We start from the raw sequence: 15,034 nt of genomic DNA on the forward strand, positions 1-15,034 counted from the left end.
GCATTTCGTTCGGTTTTGTCATCCCTGTATTGAAGCTGGCTAAATATACAAGGCATATTATCAGAATCTGTGTGGGGGGTCTACCTCAGTAAACTCACCTATTTATTCATTTATTTATTTATTTTACCAAAATGAGTGACTATAAAATTTCTAAAGCCAGTTGAGTAAAGCTGTATGTAGTTGGATATTTCAATACAGATAGGATAACCTCAGCAATCACCAGGCTCTGTTTATGCCCACTTTGCTTTAAACTCTTCCAAAATACAGGCTGTATATACTGTATGATACAATAGAGTTGAGCTGGTGAAACAGTGGGAAAAGAAGAATGTAAATTGCATTTTGTGTGGAATCCATGGCCTTTACAACCCACCACAACCTTTCAAGCTACTTAAGCAAAGATTTAAAGGAAAATAACAGTTCAAGAGGCTCTGGGGTGATAGGGGTCTCCTGTCAATCAAATGCTGCAAGAGGAACAAAGCAATGAAGAGGAAAAGAGGTGTTTTTAAAGAGAATAGGGAGGAGGGGGCATGTTGTTCGTACATGCCCAGCCTTGTGATTTTAACACCAACAAATGAGAAATTCTCTTTTCTATTTGGATTTGTCAGTTGGATCTGTTGGCTGTGGATGCGTTGATGTGAGTCTGAAAAGCCATCTGCACATGTTTGACTGTTTGGTCATGTCTCGTGATGGCCATGGGTCACCCTCTTGGAGAATACTCGTGACTTTCAAGGAGGAGCAGGCGATATAACTCGAAATTATTATTTCAAATTGCATCCTCCTGAAAGAGGTTTATAATTTTGATCATCTTGAAGTTGAAGTGCATTTCTTTGGGTCAATAGCATGAGAGAATGTGCACACACATGCATCAGTATGCAGGGGAGAACTGGAGGAGCAAGCAGATTTAAGCTAAATTCTGGGAGTGATTCCAATTTCTTATTTTCCCAGTGCAGAAACTTTGCTTGTCATAAGTCATTCTCTGTGCTTCACATGACAATATGCAACAACTGCTCCATTGTCATTCTCAGAGATGCTCCACACCAAATCTCTCGCCCACAGCGTTAAATAGAAATCAGCTCAAGTCCCTTCCCCTGCCATATCCTCTCAACACTGTCTAGTCAGCTGTGGAACAAGAAAAGAAAGGAAATATAGTTAAGGTATAAACTACATACAATCTTTCCCAAACAGTTATCTGTTCAGTGTCCCCAAGAATATACGGAACTGAAAAGGGAAACATGCTATGGCTACATTTTAACAGAACACAGAGAAAGGGCTGTTATCACTCCCCACTGATCTAATGGACAGAAACACAAGCATCTGTATTTTCACCAGGAGAAAAACAGATGTCCTGTCAGGTGAGGCCCTTCTAATTTGGAGAAGGACTTCAACACCCCCCCCCCACCCCAAAAAAAAAAAAACAAAAAAAAAAACAAAAAACTTAAACTCAACACATTCATGTTATTTTCCCTACACCCTGACTTAACCTAAGCTGCCCCTCCCAACTTTCTCTCTGCTCCCCTCTCGGAACACTGACAGGCTCTCCAGTTCGCAAACGACTTTATATTCCACTTCACAAAGAAATGCGTTTCCTTGTGGGCTCTATAAATTCCCCTTTTCAGAGGCAATAGAGGCCGTTTAATCTTTGGCCATACTCCAAAAACACTCCCACATCCTTAGATATGATGCTATGCGAAAAGTAATGATGATAATGATACAGGATTTGCCAAGATGACTAATACCCTTCAGATGAATCCATTCTTCTGTCCTTTTCACATGGTTTTTGTGCCCAATTTGTTGACTTAGAGCTGACTCTCAATATATAGTCTTGGTAGCTCACATAAAGAAAAAAAATATATATATATACATTATATATTTAATTGCATACAATGTACAATGGTAAATCATCAGTGTCACTGATGTATGCATTCATGTCTATGAGTGTAAGCATCAACGCTGTATACCTCGGGTACCAGGGGAGGAGAGATTACACTGGCTGACCTCTGGGCCTCTGTTCCCAGGCCCTGGTTCTGGGGGAGGAGGCCAGTGTTCCGGCCCAGTTCTCCCAGCGTGGGAGCTCAGCGTGGGAGCATGGGGACCATGCTCAGCCACTAATGTCTCTATTGCTTCCAGATTGCCTACGAATGACCACAGAAGTTTGATGTTCAAACTCAACACTTTGCTTGCATTTCAGTAAAGCAAACATCACACTGTCCACACGTCTGGTTGTGCTCTTACTTGGCTGCCATGTACCGTGTGTATGTGCCTCCAACATGCTAGCTGCTTAGATAAGATCCATACCAGCATTTATTTGTTCTTCTTTTTTCGCCTAATTTAGAGATGGAAATCGTAATTGTTTTTGGCTATGTGTTAAAGGCATGTTGGAACCATAAAATGTTGAGCATATCATTAAAGAGCAGCTTTATTTTAATGCTCAACAACCCCATCGATTTACCACACAAGTCAGAGAGACACATCAATTCTGTCAGGGTCTGTTTAAGCCATATTTTGCCCTGGTAGTGACTAATGTCTGATGGTTGTCATATGTTTTTTGTTACTTCTGTGCATCTGTTGCTTTTTAAGCAAACGAAGAGCGTCAACAGGCTGTTGCATTGGTTCCAATCTTGTTTGTGGTAAACTTCCAACTGCCTCCTCACCCACATGAATTTGTGACTCATACAAGAGTGCAAGATATTTCACATAGATTGTGATCTGAATAAGGCCCTACAGAGAAGTAGCTTGTATTAAGTCTGTAATTTTGAAAGGTAGAGTGAGTTTTTCGGTTCGCCGGAATGGGACACGATTTTCGCAGACATCAGAGGGAAAGTTAAGAGGTCAGTCTCTGATTGTGAATCTTTGCCAATAAAGTCATGCTGAGCCTCATGCAGGTCCTAACCTCATCTTCAGATGTCCTTGCCCTGATCCTAAATGGGCATTGGAAGGACAGACATGATTTTGGGCCACATTTTAGCCGCTGCTAGGGAAGAAAAACAGGAATACTTCTCAGTGCAGCCGTCCCCTTTGATCTCAAATTTAGATTGGATTAGATCGGATTAACTCCCTGTTGCCTTTCTCTCTCACCCCGTCTATCTCACCTCAGAGTGCCATACTTTGCTTGACTGGGTTTTTGGCAGAGCAGGAAGAAAAAAGTATTTCAGCAGTCATTCCCAGGTCTGCAGTTTAGCGTTCGGTTATCTAGGCATTGCGCTGACATGCACTGCTGGTAAGGCACGATTTGAGCTGCATTATAAGGTATATATCTGGTAGCAGGAAATGGAGAAGCGATATGTTTTGATTTATTTCATCTCTGGCCACTAAAGCCTAATTAAAGAGATTACAATGGGACTATAATTACCACAACATCACACAGTTAATCTGACTTAATTCATCACAAATGGCTGCCCAGCTGTCCCTGGATAGCATTTCACCCAGTAATATGTTTGCAGTGGCCTGTCAGTTACATAGATTTGTATCGCCAGTGTAGCCTAAGGCCTGTCAGACACCGTGCCATAGGGCAGCATGCATTATTGAATTATTTTCTGACTTGTCTCAGAGAGAATTAGCACTTCAGTTAATTCACCGTCAGGAAGTCTTTTTTATTTTATTTTATTGTTATAATTTATATAATTTTATTTGTAAAGCTTTGTGTCTGCCCTTGCTAACTGGTTCCTTAAAACATCAAGTGACAGTTCAGTGACATTATAGTGAGTGCATGATATTATCATACGATTTTGGGAAAAGACAAGAGTAATGTTGAAGCCACAAAGCCAACATAGGTTCTGGGCTCAGCGCTGCAGGGACTAGCATAGCTGTCTCTGAACATGTTTGTATATACACACTAGCTGCGCCTCCAGGGTAGAATGGGAAGTGAAAGGTCCTGACAGGGGGTTGAGAGAGAGCTATTTGACCATATTGTGTATGCAGTCAGGCTCCTCCTGGGCTTATGGAAAACAGAAAAACAGTAGTCAGGAGTAATCATAACAGCAACAGTAGCAGTTTTTCACATTTGGCCGTTTTTTTTTTTTGTTTTTTAATGCCAATGCATTCCAGGTATGGAGCAAGTTTTGGAGTTCTCACAATGTCTGTGGTGATGTAAGTGTATTGTTACAGGGTTCAGTCCTCGTGTCTTGCAAAATCTATCTTCACTGTGTCGCGGCAGTGACCATATGTTTCTGTTACTGCTCCACTGGGGTTACTGGTACTGTTGCTGGGGTTATCTGTCTACTCCTCTATATCTAACATGACACCAAGCACTTTCAATCTGCTTTCTGTTTTCTATCAGGGAGATATTCAGCAACTGCTGATTCTAGAGGATGACCAGGCCGCTGCCAACTACTGTGTAAACTTCATACCAGACTGTGACGCTGCTTTGCCCTACAAAAGCCAAATCCCGGACCTGCAGGAGGTTAGTATGGTCTGACCAACAGGAGGCACTGCCTACTGGCAAACCCCCGCAAATCTTCATGCTGTTCTTATAAAGCATAGCTTTAGTATCATTTTAATTAACTGCAGACTCACATGTATTCCTATTTGAGGCCTGTGTATCTTAATTCATGTTTCTTTGTTTCAGTGTGTTCTCCATATTCTTAAAGAAGACACTGTATTATTTCTAAGTTTAAGCATTTCTTCTTTCTATGCCCATGTCAGGTCCTTCTGGCTCCTAAAGTGGGATCATAGAACCTCTTGCTTCACAGCTAACCAACAAAAGGAACACAAGCATACCTATCCTGAGAGCACCCATATAAGAAATCAGCCACATTCACAGCCAAGAATAGGTCTGAGCACGGCATATGTACTGAATGATTTGTAAAAAGATCAGTCAAAGTGCGAGTGACTTCTTTTAAACACAGCCAGCAGTTGAGCATTTTAAGATCAGGTGTTCCACACACTCGCAGCCACACACATCCACACACAGACGCAGAGCCAAGCGCCTATATCTTAAACATGATATAATAGCTCTTCCCTTCCTCGAGGCATGTATAAAAGTAGAATCAATCATGGATATGAATTACTGTATATTGCTTTGGTGGTGTGTGAAAGACAAAGATAAAGAGGAAGCAATCCTCGGATGAAAGATGTGAGTTTGTGTGAGTGGACAGTCTTCGAGGAATATACAGTTTTACACCTGAAATGTGTTATCTATGTGGTCATTTTTTAAAGTGTCACCTACACACATTGTGTTTGCACACAACTGTGTGTGCAACATTAATAATGCTCCAGGCCAGACGGCCCATGAATGCTAGTGTGACGCCATTCCAATAGTCATCCAGCTGGCTTTTGTAGAACTACAGCTGAGCAACGGACTCTGAATCCAAAACATGTCAACATCTGTCACCCCACTGACCTACTTCCCATTATCCTCCCTTACTCACAGTCCTTGTTTACAAGTGGATGTAAATCATGTCATTATTGTTTTTCGCAGGCTGAACCTTCAGCTGTGCTTTCAGGCAGAGGCTGTTCATATCACTGACACGTAATGGACATCAGTCTAGGGGATGACACATACCATATTTGCTCAATTGCCGGAGCAAGAATTTCCAGGACTTAACACCTCTAAACGATCATTGACAGAGACCCCTGACCTCCCAAACAAATACATCTTCTGCTCTGACTGAGAGGAAACAACTCTCAATTAGTTTGTTCCCTTTCATTTCATATTTGCTTTAGTTGTTTATGAGTGGGAATCTCAGTTGGTGTCAAAGGACATGTATCCATTGCCTGACTTGCCTATTGCAGGGTGTGTCTTTTATTGTACTTCGTTCATTCACAGCATTGTTTGTTTTTTCCCCACCCTCCATTTGTGCCCCCATCATGCGTTCCCCCTTTTCATAAAAGAACTTCCAACTTGGGTCTGATGCCTTGATGCAAAGTGACCAGCCAGAGGTGCCAGAAGAGGCACCCAAAAAGGACAGGAAAGGCAAAAAGAACAAAAAGAAGAGAGACAAGGGCTCGAAAGGCAAACGCAAAGGCAAGGGCAAGGGCAAGGGCAAGAAGGGATCCCGAAAGAAAAAGCATGAGGAAGGTCTTGAGGGTGGCTTCCTCAAAGTGTCCACAACACTGCCCGAGTATCTCTCCCAAGAACCTTCCCTCACCACAGAATTGCCTGGAATTAAGAGCACCCAAGAAACTGTCAATCCAACTGAAGCCTCCAACAAGACCCTCGAGGAGATGCCCACACATGAACCTGACATCACGACCCAGGCACCCACTTTGGTTCCCAGCGCAGTGCCTGAAACAGGGGTTACTGAGGAGGTAGACAAGTTTGCCTGTAGATGCCCTCCAACCTCACCCCCACCCTCCCCTGCCAATTGCAGTTCTAACCGATCACTCCCTTAATTCCTCCTAACAATAGTGAGCACTTCTTCCCACTACAGTTGCTTTCCACCACCACCACTAACCAGCACCATCCTAATCATCACCTCCTCTACATCCCCACCAGAAAATGTGGAGAATGCATTTTAAATGAGTGTTGTCTCACTCAGCTTTCTAGCTGTGTGCATTTTTTTTTTTTTTTTGAAGAACACGCACTAGTAAATGCATACTACTTCTCCAAACGAGTATAGTATGTATCATGAATGCATTGCGTATTTTTATGTACGCGCATCTAAGGAGAAAATATTTGTTTCAAGTTTGGCCTGACCGATCACATAAATAGTTCAAATCAATCTGCACATTATTTATATGCCAGAACAGCTGTGCAATCTTTTTTTTCCCCCAACCCAATCAATTCTTCACTTGACACAGCAACAGACATGGGATGCTTCTGTATGTCTCCGTGTTTGTGTGCTAATTTGCAAAGTAAACAAATTTTTCACGCTCCCGCTGTTTCTGTAGCTGTTGCAGTCTCTGCCATGCTGCGATGTGAATCTGATGCAGTCCATCAGCTAATTACACTCCAACACTGTAATTAACTGCACACCTGTCAACCTGTTTCCCGGATAACCAACACACTGCCATGAAATCCACCTGTTTTGCTAACATTCATAACACACAACATGTGCCTTGCCTCCGAGGTATTGTGCGCTAATGAGACATGCTCAGTCTCCCCGCTCCATCTTTTCAATTACTCATTGAAGTCCCTGTGCTGGCTTCCAGGAGAACAACCCCACGAAGACACCAGTGGTGGAAGAGCATGGTGACGGCCTTTTCAGGGACCTCTATGATGATCTCTCAGTTTCCACGGTAACAGCGAACCCAAATGTTACCGAATATGAGGCAAGTTAAATGCAAATACAAGAAATGGCTTTAACCGAAGACGTTTGTGCTAATGGAGTATGCCATCCTTTAACAGCTTCCGGACTTTGATGATTACAAGAATGATACCGAGTACGAGGAGTATGAAACATACGAGGACGGTTTTGAGTTTGCAGAGAGGGACAGGGCAGACACCTGGCACGGAGAGGTAATTTTCATGGTGAACTCATCAGGTACAGTAAGTTGTCATGACTTCAATTGCCTTTGTCAACCAATTCCTAACAATCCCCATCTATTCATCTGTTTTTCCTCCTCAGGCAAGCCTCAGAGCAGAAAAAGGCCAGAAGGGAGAGCCTGCTGTTATTGAGCCGGTGAGCTCTCGGAGGCATTTAATTAATAGTCGAACAGCTGAGTTATGAGCATGAGTTGAATAAGTTCATACTCTACTAATAGACATTGCATACTACATGTGGTTGTTTTCTAGGGTTCAATAGCAGTGGGACCCACAGGTCTACCCGGGCCAGAGGTAAGACCGTTCTCTACCTAAAACAGGAGTAATGTAAATTATTACTCTTAGTATAAATTGACCATCTGCAGCAACCAGTGGTGATTTCAATGTAGGAAACTATATATTTTTAGAATATGTAGCAAAATGACACTTCGTGAAAGACTACTATACTCACACAACATTGAAGTGAGCATTAATAGTACATTATTACAAAAAAGTAAAAGGATTCTGACCCAAAATATTGCAAGTTGAGTATTTTCAACATTAGAATATGACATGATAGAAGATCGTCTCACTGTAAAAATGCTCCTTAGTGTTTGTTTAAATGTTGGACATGTGTCCTTCACAGGGGCTTACTGGCCCAATTGGACCAACAGGCCCCCCGGGACCCAGGGGAGATCCTGGTGAATTGGTGAGTGTGGCTTGTACAGGATCTGAACAGCTTAATGTTGAGTGAGTAAGTTTGACCTCAGTTTGATGCTTTGACTTTTGAGACAAGATTTGGGCAACCTCAGTGTAAAATATGTCCATGGGATCATGATTTCTTGGTTCACTGAACTCAACCTGCTGGACTTCAGGGACGGATGTTGACTCATACATGTCTGACCTAATTTTTTACTTTGTGTGTGTCTCATTGGTGATATAAGTCACGTAGAAGCACACGCATAGACACACACGCGCACACAAATACACACACCCAGTGACAGATGTGCCATCATTTTCCAGCAGTTTGATGGTCTTTATCAATTTGCTTTGCAAAAATGATGATGGCAGTTTATTACCATGCTGTTCCCCATGGTTTAAATGATTTACGCGCTCTCAGTTGCCATTTACAGTTCTGCCCACATAACAAAACAACAATTCTATTTTATTTCCAAAGATAAAAAAAAAGCAATCATGACTCCAACATAAATAAATAACCACATAAACAGGTTCAATATTATAACAAATTAATCACCATGGCGTTAACATGGAGTAATCATCATATTTTATCCTGAAAAATGATACGCATAACTGAAATAAAGGAATATAGACTGCACTGTATCTACACTTGAGACTTTTTTTTTTTTAATCAAAAGTTTGTGCCTCGTTCACTAGCTGAAAGCACTTCTGGTCCTCATTGGCAATCATATATTCCTCTCAAAGTTTGTCTGGAAAGGTTTGTTGCATAAGCTCACACAAATATAAATGTGCAATAAAATGCAACACTTGTTGCTCGGTTTTCTCTTTTTGTCCAGTTCATTATCTAGTCCTGGAGACTGTGCTGTCAGTCCATATATTAAAGCCACTATCATCTTCATGTTCTCTATAAAATTTCTTTCTTGCCACCATGTCTGATATTACTGACTCCTGTAGCACTGTATTGTCCAAAGCATCAGAGGGTATAGTGAATGGAGAAAACGGTCAGTTATTGGACAAAAGGATAATTTGAATAGTTGCTCGATAAATTCTTCTCTATCTTAATGATTCAGTGCTACATTAAATGAAAAATGGTAATTTATAGTGTGTAAAAAGAAGATAAGGAAGTGTGTGTGTTTGTGTGTGTATGTGTCATCCCTTACCTTGTCCTCTCTTTTCAGGGCCCCCCAGGACGTCCTGGTCTTGCTGGGGTTGATGGGATTCCAGGTCCTCCAGGAACCGTATTGATGCTACCAGTAAGGCGTTAAATCACACTTATGCATGCTCATGTTCACACAAACACATGCACATAGCACACTTTTGGTCTGTGCAGTGTAGTGGCGCAACCACAAGGGGAGGCTATGTGATTGAACTTCATTAGATTTGGGAACTCCTGCAATGAGCTCTGACTCCTCCTCTCCGTTGCCCCCCAGTTCCGGTATGGAGGTGATTCCCAGAAGGGCCCAGTGGTGTCTCCCCAGGAGCTACAGGCACAAGCCATCCTGGAACAGACCAAGGTACACTGCTCAGTAGCCTGCTTTTTTTTTTTTTTTTTTTTTTGGTTGTTATATTCTAACATAGCAGCAACTGTTGGCATTTCCATTACACATTATCTGAAGGCCAGGGCTTTACAATGAAAAGTTGAAAACAAACCACACATAGATGATCCATCCAGTTTCTTTCCTTTCAGCTCTCTCTGAAGGGACCTCCAGGTCCATTGGGTCTCACAGGGCGACCGGGCCCAATGGTAAGGCACTTCTCTGTCCTTGGCCAACTTTGCATCATACCTCAAGGGCTTCTGCAAACTTTGACCTCAGCTTCACATTCTGGCTGATCAGGCACAAACTCTATGCTCTCCCCACTCTAACCTCATAATTATGCATGTACAGTGCATTTGACTCTCTTGTGGAGTCATTTATCATTTATGGGGGCGGGCGGGGGATCACTGTAGGGTTGCAAAAAAACCAGATTTTTAAGATGATTTGCTCTTCACTCCTCTTTTTTTTCTTTTTGGTGCTAAATTAAAGAGTGAAAGAATTACCCTCACCCTGTACATCATGTCAGTTTTCAATGACCCTTTGCTCTTATTTTTGCAGGGTGTTCCAGGTGCTGCTGGGTTCAAGGGAGACAGAGGCCTTAATGGCCCTCCCGTAAGTCTGCACATTCTCATCACTGCAACTTTCTTTTTTTAACCACGCAGTTTTTCTTTGTTACACTATTGATTTACACTATTGATTTACTTTTGTCCTCATGCTCAAACTTTTACATCTTCTATTTATCCTGCTCTCTTTCATAAAGGGACCACATGGGTTGCCAGGGTCCCCTGGAAGTAATGGAAAGGCAGGAAAAAGGGTGAGATATTTGGGTATGGCAGTTGTCCACACATAAAACCTGTGATCTGCATGTGTCGAGTTCTGCACATAAGTGTGCCTGACTTTGTGTAAAGCCATATTTTCATTTAACTGGACTTTGTAGGGGCGGGCTGGAGTGGATGGAGGTCGTGGAGCTCCAGGTGAAACCGGCTCTAAGGTAAGCTTTTTGAGATCTCACTTCACTGCATTGCAGTAGCGATAATCTCATCAAAACGAGCTGCACCAAGAACCCACACTCATTCTTTGTTCCACCCGAGTACGTACATCCCATCACCTCCTCGATCCACGAATGCAGCAATACCACACATGTCTAGGCAGCAAGGTCTTGAATGATAACAAACTATCTCACTTGCAAGTGTAAGCCTTTAGCTATCAAACAGCCCACAGCTTATTAAATGTATTGGCAACGAGGCAACTCAATACCTAACAGCTGCAGGAAGAGCTTAGTAAATAAATCAGGGTCCCCTGATGCCGCTCTGACAGAACAGCAGAGTCTTTATCAGTCAAAGCAGCATTTTAGCAGACCTACAGCTAATCTGAAAGCTTCCTCTTGCCGACACACACTCAGAGCAGATGGAAGGCTCTGCCAGGGGAGACTTTTACGACAATTCTGCTAATGTTTACACATTATCATATATGTGTGTGTGTGTGTTTCAGGGTTTAATGCTTCTCTATTACTTCACAGGGCGACAGGGGTTTTGACGGCCTGCCAGGTCTCCCAGGAAACAAGGGACACAGGGTAAGTTAGATTTAGTAACTTGACATTGTCAAGGCATTTATATGGTCCTTTAGACACTACCATGCTAACACAGCATTCGAAAAATACTTTGCACATCATACAGCAGATGTTTATTTGCATATTATGATCATGATGATTGCTGTAATTTCTGTGACGACTATGTAAACTAAAAATAATCTGCTTGAAGTTGCTCTGGCATAAACAGAATTGTTCTAAATAGCTTGAGGTTTTTGGATAATGCTTTTATCATGTAGGGGGACAGAGGAAAACCTGGTCCTCACGGGCCTCTTGGAGAGCCAGGAGAAAAGGTGAGTGCCCACAACCATCTAAATTTTATTTTAAACAAAGAAAGCCTGGAAAAGACACCCTGCAGCAGTGCTTTGTTTTGCCCAATTTTTACATTACACAGAGTTAAAAGGGAAAGCCTTTCCAGATTAATGAATCAATTCTACAAACCATTTGGATGGTAAAGCACAGCAGATCAAAGCCGGCTTTGCTGAAATGAAGTCATAAACTCTTGAATTTTTAATTCAGCTATGCAGGCCTGAGTTCATTCAGTATCAAGGTCTGCAAAAGAAATGAAAGCTTGGCAGTGCATCACTGACATTGAATTGAAAATATGACAGGTAGAAGCTCTGTCACGATGCTATCTATCCACAGAGAGGCAGATGAAGTTTGAGAGAGCAGTCTATTAGTCTTTGCGGAAAGATAGTTGAGCCTTATCTGCCAGCCTGTGGATTTCTTTAATGAGCTATTTTCGCAGATTATGTCTGTGGGATATAAACTTATCCACGCCCGGGGTTGATTCGGAGTTGAATGAGATGTACATGTTGAATCTGTTTCCTTTTTTGTTATTCTAGGGAGCTGATGGACCTGTGGGGCCAAGAGGGCAGCCAGGTGAACCGGTGAGTAACCACATCTGGAAGAATATTATCCTTCCTCATAGATGCTTACATAAAAGCACACCTCTACATTAAAAATGCCATGGTTATTGTTTCACAATGTTATATTGACTTAATGCAGTCTCTGCTTTCGGTTCTTAGAAATATAGATTTTTTTCACAGTGCAGAGTCACAGGAAAGGCAGAACAACACCTGAGAGAGACAACAGAAATAAGCCCCAAGAGATATGTTTTCCAAGATGTTTCAGGGAAACATATGAAAATATAAATTGTATTGCTTGGACTATTGTGTAGAAGAATACGGAATAGAATGACAAAAAAGTTGAACCGTCCAACCTTGTTAATGAAATGTAATCAGGGTGTTCAACCAGGCATAAGGAGAGAAAAGGCCACTGGACAAAAAGGCATAGAACTTGAATACAAAAAACATAGAGCTGCAGAGCATTCCAGTGTATTTGAATCCTGTCATCGAGATTTTACCTGCAAAGTAACTCTGGATCACCGAGAGACCACAAAGAAGCTTCAATCTTTCTTCTTGTGTATCTTTGCAGCACACACTGGTTGATTGGTTATGACTCACACTCTATCTTTCTCCCAGTCAGTGATGGTTGGGGCTCAGCAGGGCTCTGCCCCGCCAAATGGATCACCCACTGCAGGAAGAAATAGAGTGCCATAGGACATGTTAGAGGAGCTGTGTTAAACAACAAAGACACAGGAAAAGAGGAGAGTTGGCTGTTTTGATGAGGGAGAGGAAGTGATGGGAAAAATTGAGAGAGCGAGAGGCAAACTCAAGACAGAAATTTGATTGGTGGTGAATAAGATAAGAGAGATGGAGACAGGAAAGAGGAAAGAGGGAGACTCGGAGAGGGAAGAGATAAAATCCTGGCCTGAATGATTATATTTCCATATCAATCACTTCCCAGGAGATCACAGATGTGGCTTTGGAACAGGTGGCTTGGCCGGCCTACAAAGAGGGAGGCTGACAAAAACAGAGCACACAAACACATTCGCACAAGCACAGACTAGCACAGCCTATGTAGCTAGCAGATACAAAAACAGATGCGAATACACACAGACACACACAAAATGTTATTATTTGTCCCTCTCTGTCTCTTTACCTCTGATGTACGATTCTGTATTCCACATTCACCCCAACTCATCATGTATGCATGTTAGCCGCTGACTATTTGCTGTGTTTTGTCTCCAGGGTCCTCGGGGCCTTGTTGGGCCAAGGGGCCCACCTGGCCCACCTGGCCAACCGGTAAGTCAACATTGCCTTGATTACAGGATCAGAGCTATTCAGTCTCTTCTACATTATGAAAGGTCCCGGAGTGTATGATGCAGTGTGCCATAAAAGATAAAAAGGAAGCTTCTGAACTGCCTCCATCAAACTTTGACATTTCAGCCACTGTTTTCTATAATCTTTTCTTCTTTTTTTTTCACATTTTTTCAGGGTATTAGTGGAACGGATGGAGTACAAGGGGCAAAGGGCAATCAGGTCAGTCCTATTTCCTCCACCATCAAATTAGCTCATCCCCATCTATGTCATTATGTCCTATCAATTAAAGTATTATATGCTGTGATAATTTAAAATGGAAATACGGGCAACTGGTCTTTCAAAGTGATCTCAGCCACAGAAACATTAGCTGGATTGGATTAGCCTGAACTTCTAATGAACCTGCTAACCACCCTTGTGATGTTGAGCTTATGAGAAAGGTCACATGAAGTGTGTGACGGTCTGTGTTTTCTTGTTCTCAGGGTCCAGCTGGAGAAATAGGACCCCCAGGTCAACAGGGAAATCCAGGAGTGCAGGTGCTGTCATACAAAGAGGACTTAATCACATTTTCAGTTTTTCAGCTGGCTGGCAAACAATCTAATCCAATCTGCACAAAAACATCTACACACGCTGCTCATGACGCTTACATACACATACACTATATCCACACATCTACCGACTCAAGCAAAACCTCAACACCCAGCTTTCCACTAGCCTTGTGACACTTAACCTGATTGATGCTTTGTTCTGGTCCAGGGCTTGCCTGGTCCTCAGGGTCCAATTGGACAGCCGGGAGAGAAGGTAGGTAACATGTCTCTCACTTAATTTCAGAATTAAAGCTGTGACCTTGTGACCTCTGTCATCACTTGCCCAAGGGAGGCTGCCTGAGCAGGAAAGTACAACCCAGCCACTTCTGGCTCCCATTTAGACAAGATAAGGCTGGACAGGAAATCAATACAAAAGAAACATACACACACGCGCACGCACACACACACACACACACACACACACACACAGGAGTAGCAGACTTCAGACGGCCTTGACCGGTGCACTTCATGAGGTTAGACTGATGAACGGAATAAAAAGTGCACTTAGTCATAAATACAATATGTTTGGTAGAAGAGTAGCAAAATGGCAAATGTGATCTGTCTTGGGATGAGGTGAAGTGTTCTATCATACCTGAAGCTCTGCTACAATATCCATACGTCTTGCTGTCTGATACAGGGTCCCCAAGGAAAACAAGGCATGCAGGGACTGCCGGGCATTGATGGGCCTCCTGTAAGTACACAGACACACAAATACTTCACAGCATACATTAGCATAAAAATACATTCATGTATTTCCATGCCCAGTATCTAACAAGGTCTATGACAACGTCAAACTTTTGAACCCCACCATACACAGAGAGTACCTCTCAATGCAAATGACAGCTCAGCTACATCAGTTGGTTTACTAAAAGAATCAGCACTTTATTCCAGCATCTCATGCAGAGGTAGCTGAATAAGCATGCACATATATACACGTATCACTCTACAGAAGCTTAGGCTTACAACGTAATAACTACAAAAGGACAAGATATGCATTTTCACCACCAGTACATCCATTCATTGTCTATGCTGCTTATCCTTACTGGGTCTTGGGACTTGAACAA

The 15,034-nt window shown here is 42.4% G+C and overlaps 1 protein-coding gene across 2 annotated transcripts in view; it reads left to right on the plus strand.

Annotated features, from left to right (window-relative positions):
* col5a3a (collagen, type V, alpha 3a) overlaps positions 1 to 15,034 on the plus strand; it is a 44,227-nt gene that overhangs the window by 10,066 nt on the left and 19,127 nt on the right. Inside the window, exons 5-25 of one of the 2 annotated variants that reach the window (XM_029507552.1) lie at positions 4,277 to 4,399; positions 5,830 to 6,246; positions 7,090 to 7,209; positions 7,286 to 7,396; positions 7,506 to 7,559; positions 7,673 to 7,714; positions 8,046 to 8,108; positions 9,277 to 9,351; positions 9,529 to 9,612; positions 9,786 to 9,842; positions 10,192 to 10,245; positions 10,394 to 10,447; positions 10,571 to 10,624; positions 11,153 to 11,206; positions 11,461 to 11,514; positions 12,067 to 12,111; positions 13,315 to 13,368; positions 13,561 to 13,605; positions 13,866 to 13,919; positions 14,140 to 14,184; positions 14,608 to 14,661. In XM_029507552.1, coding sequence (XP_029363412.1) covers positions 4,277 to 4,399; positions 5,830 to 6,246; positions 7,090 to 7,209; positions 7,286 to 7,396; positions 7,506 to 7,559; positions 7,673 to 7,714; positions 8,046 to 8,108; positions 9,277 to 9,351; positions 9,529 to 9,612; positions 9,786 to 9,842; positions 10,192 to 10,245; positions 10,394 to 10,447; positions 10,571 to 10,624; positions 11,153 to 11,206; positions 11,461 to 11,514; positions 12,067 to 12,111; positions 13,315 to 13,368; positions 13,561 to 13,605; positions 13,866 to 13,919; positions 14,140 to 14,184; positions 14,608 to 14,661 — 1,713 coding nt within the window. The remainder of the gene's footprint in view (positions 1 to 4,276; positions 4,400 to 5,829; positions 6,247 to 7,089; positions 7,210 to 7,285; positions 7,397 to 7,505; positions 7,560 to 7,672; positions 7,715 to 8,045; positions 8,109 to 9,276; positions 9,352 to 9,528; positions 9,613 to 9,785; positions 9,843 to 10,191; positions 10,246 to 10,393; positions 10,448 to 10,570; positions 10,625 to 11,152; positions 11,207 to 11,460; positions 11,515 to 12,066; positions 12,112 to 13,314; positions 13,369 to 13,560; positions 13,606 to 13,865; positions 13,920 to 14,139; positions 14,185 to 14,607; positions 14,662 to 15,034) is intronic. The other variant, XM_029507553.1, reaches the window with a different exon arrangement.

The sequence above is a fragment of the Echeneis naucrates genome, chromosome 8, assembly GCF_900963305.1.
Source record: "Echeneis naucrates chromosome 8, fEcheNa1.1, whole genome shotgun sequence".
NCBI lineage: Eukaryota > Metazoa > Chordata > Actinopteri > Carangiformes > Echeneidae > Echeneis > Echeneis naucrates.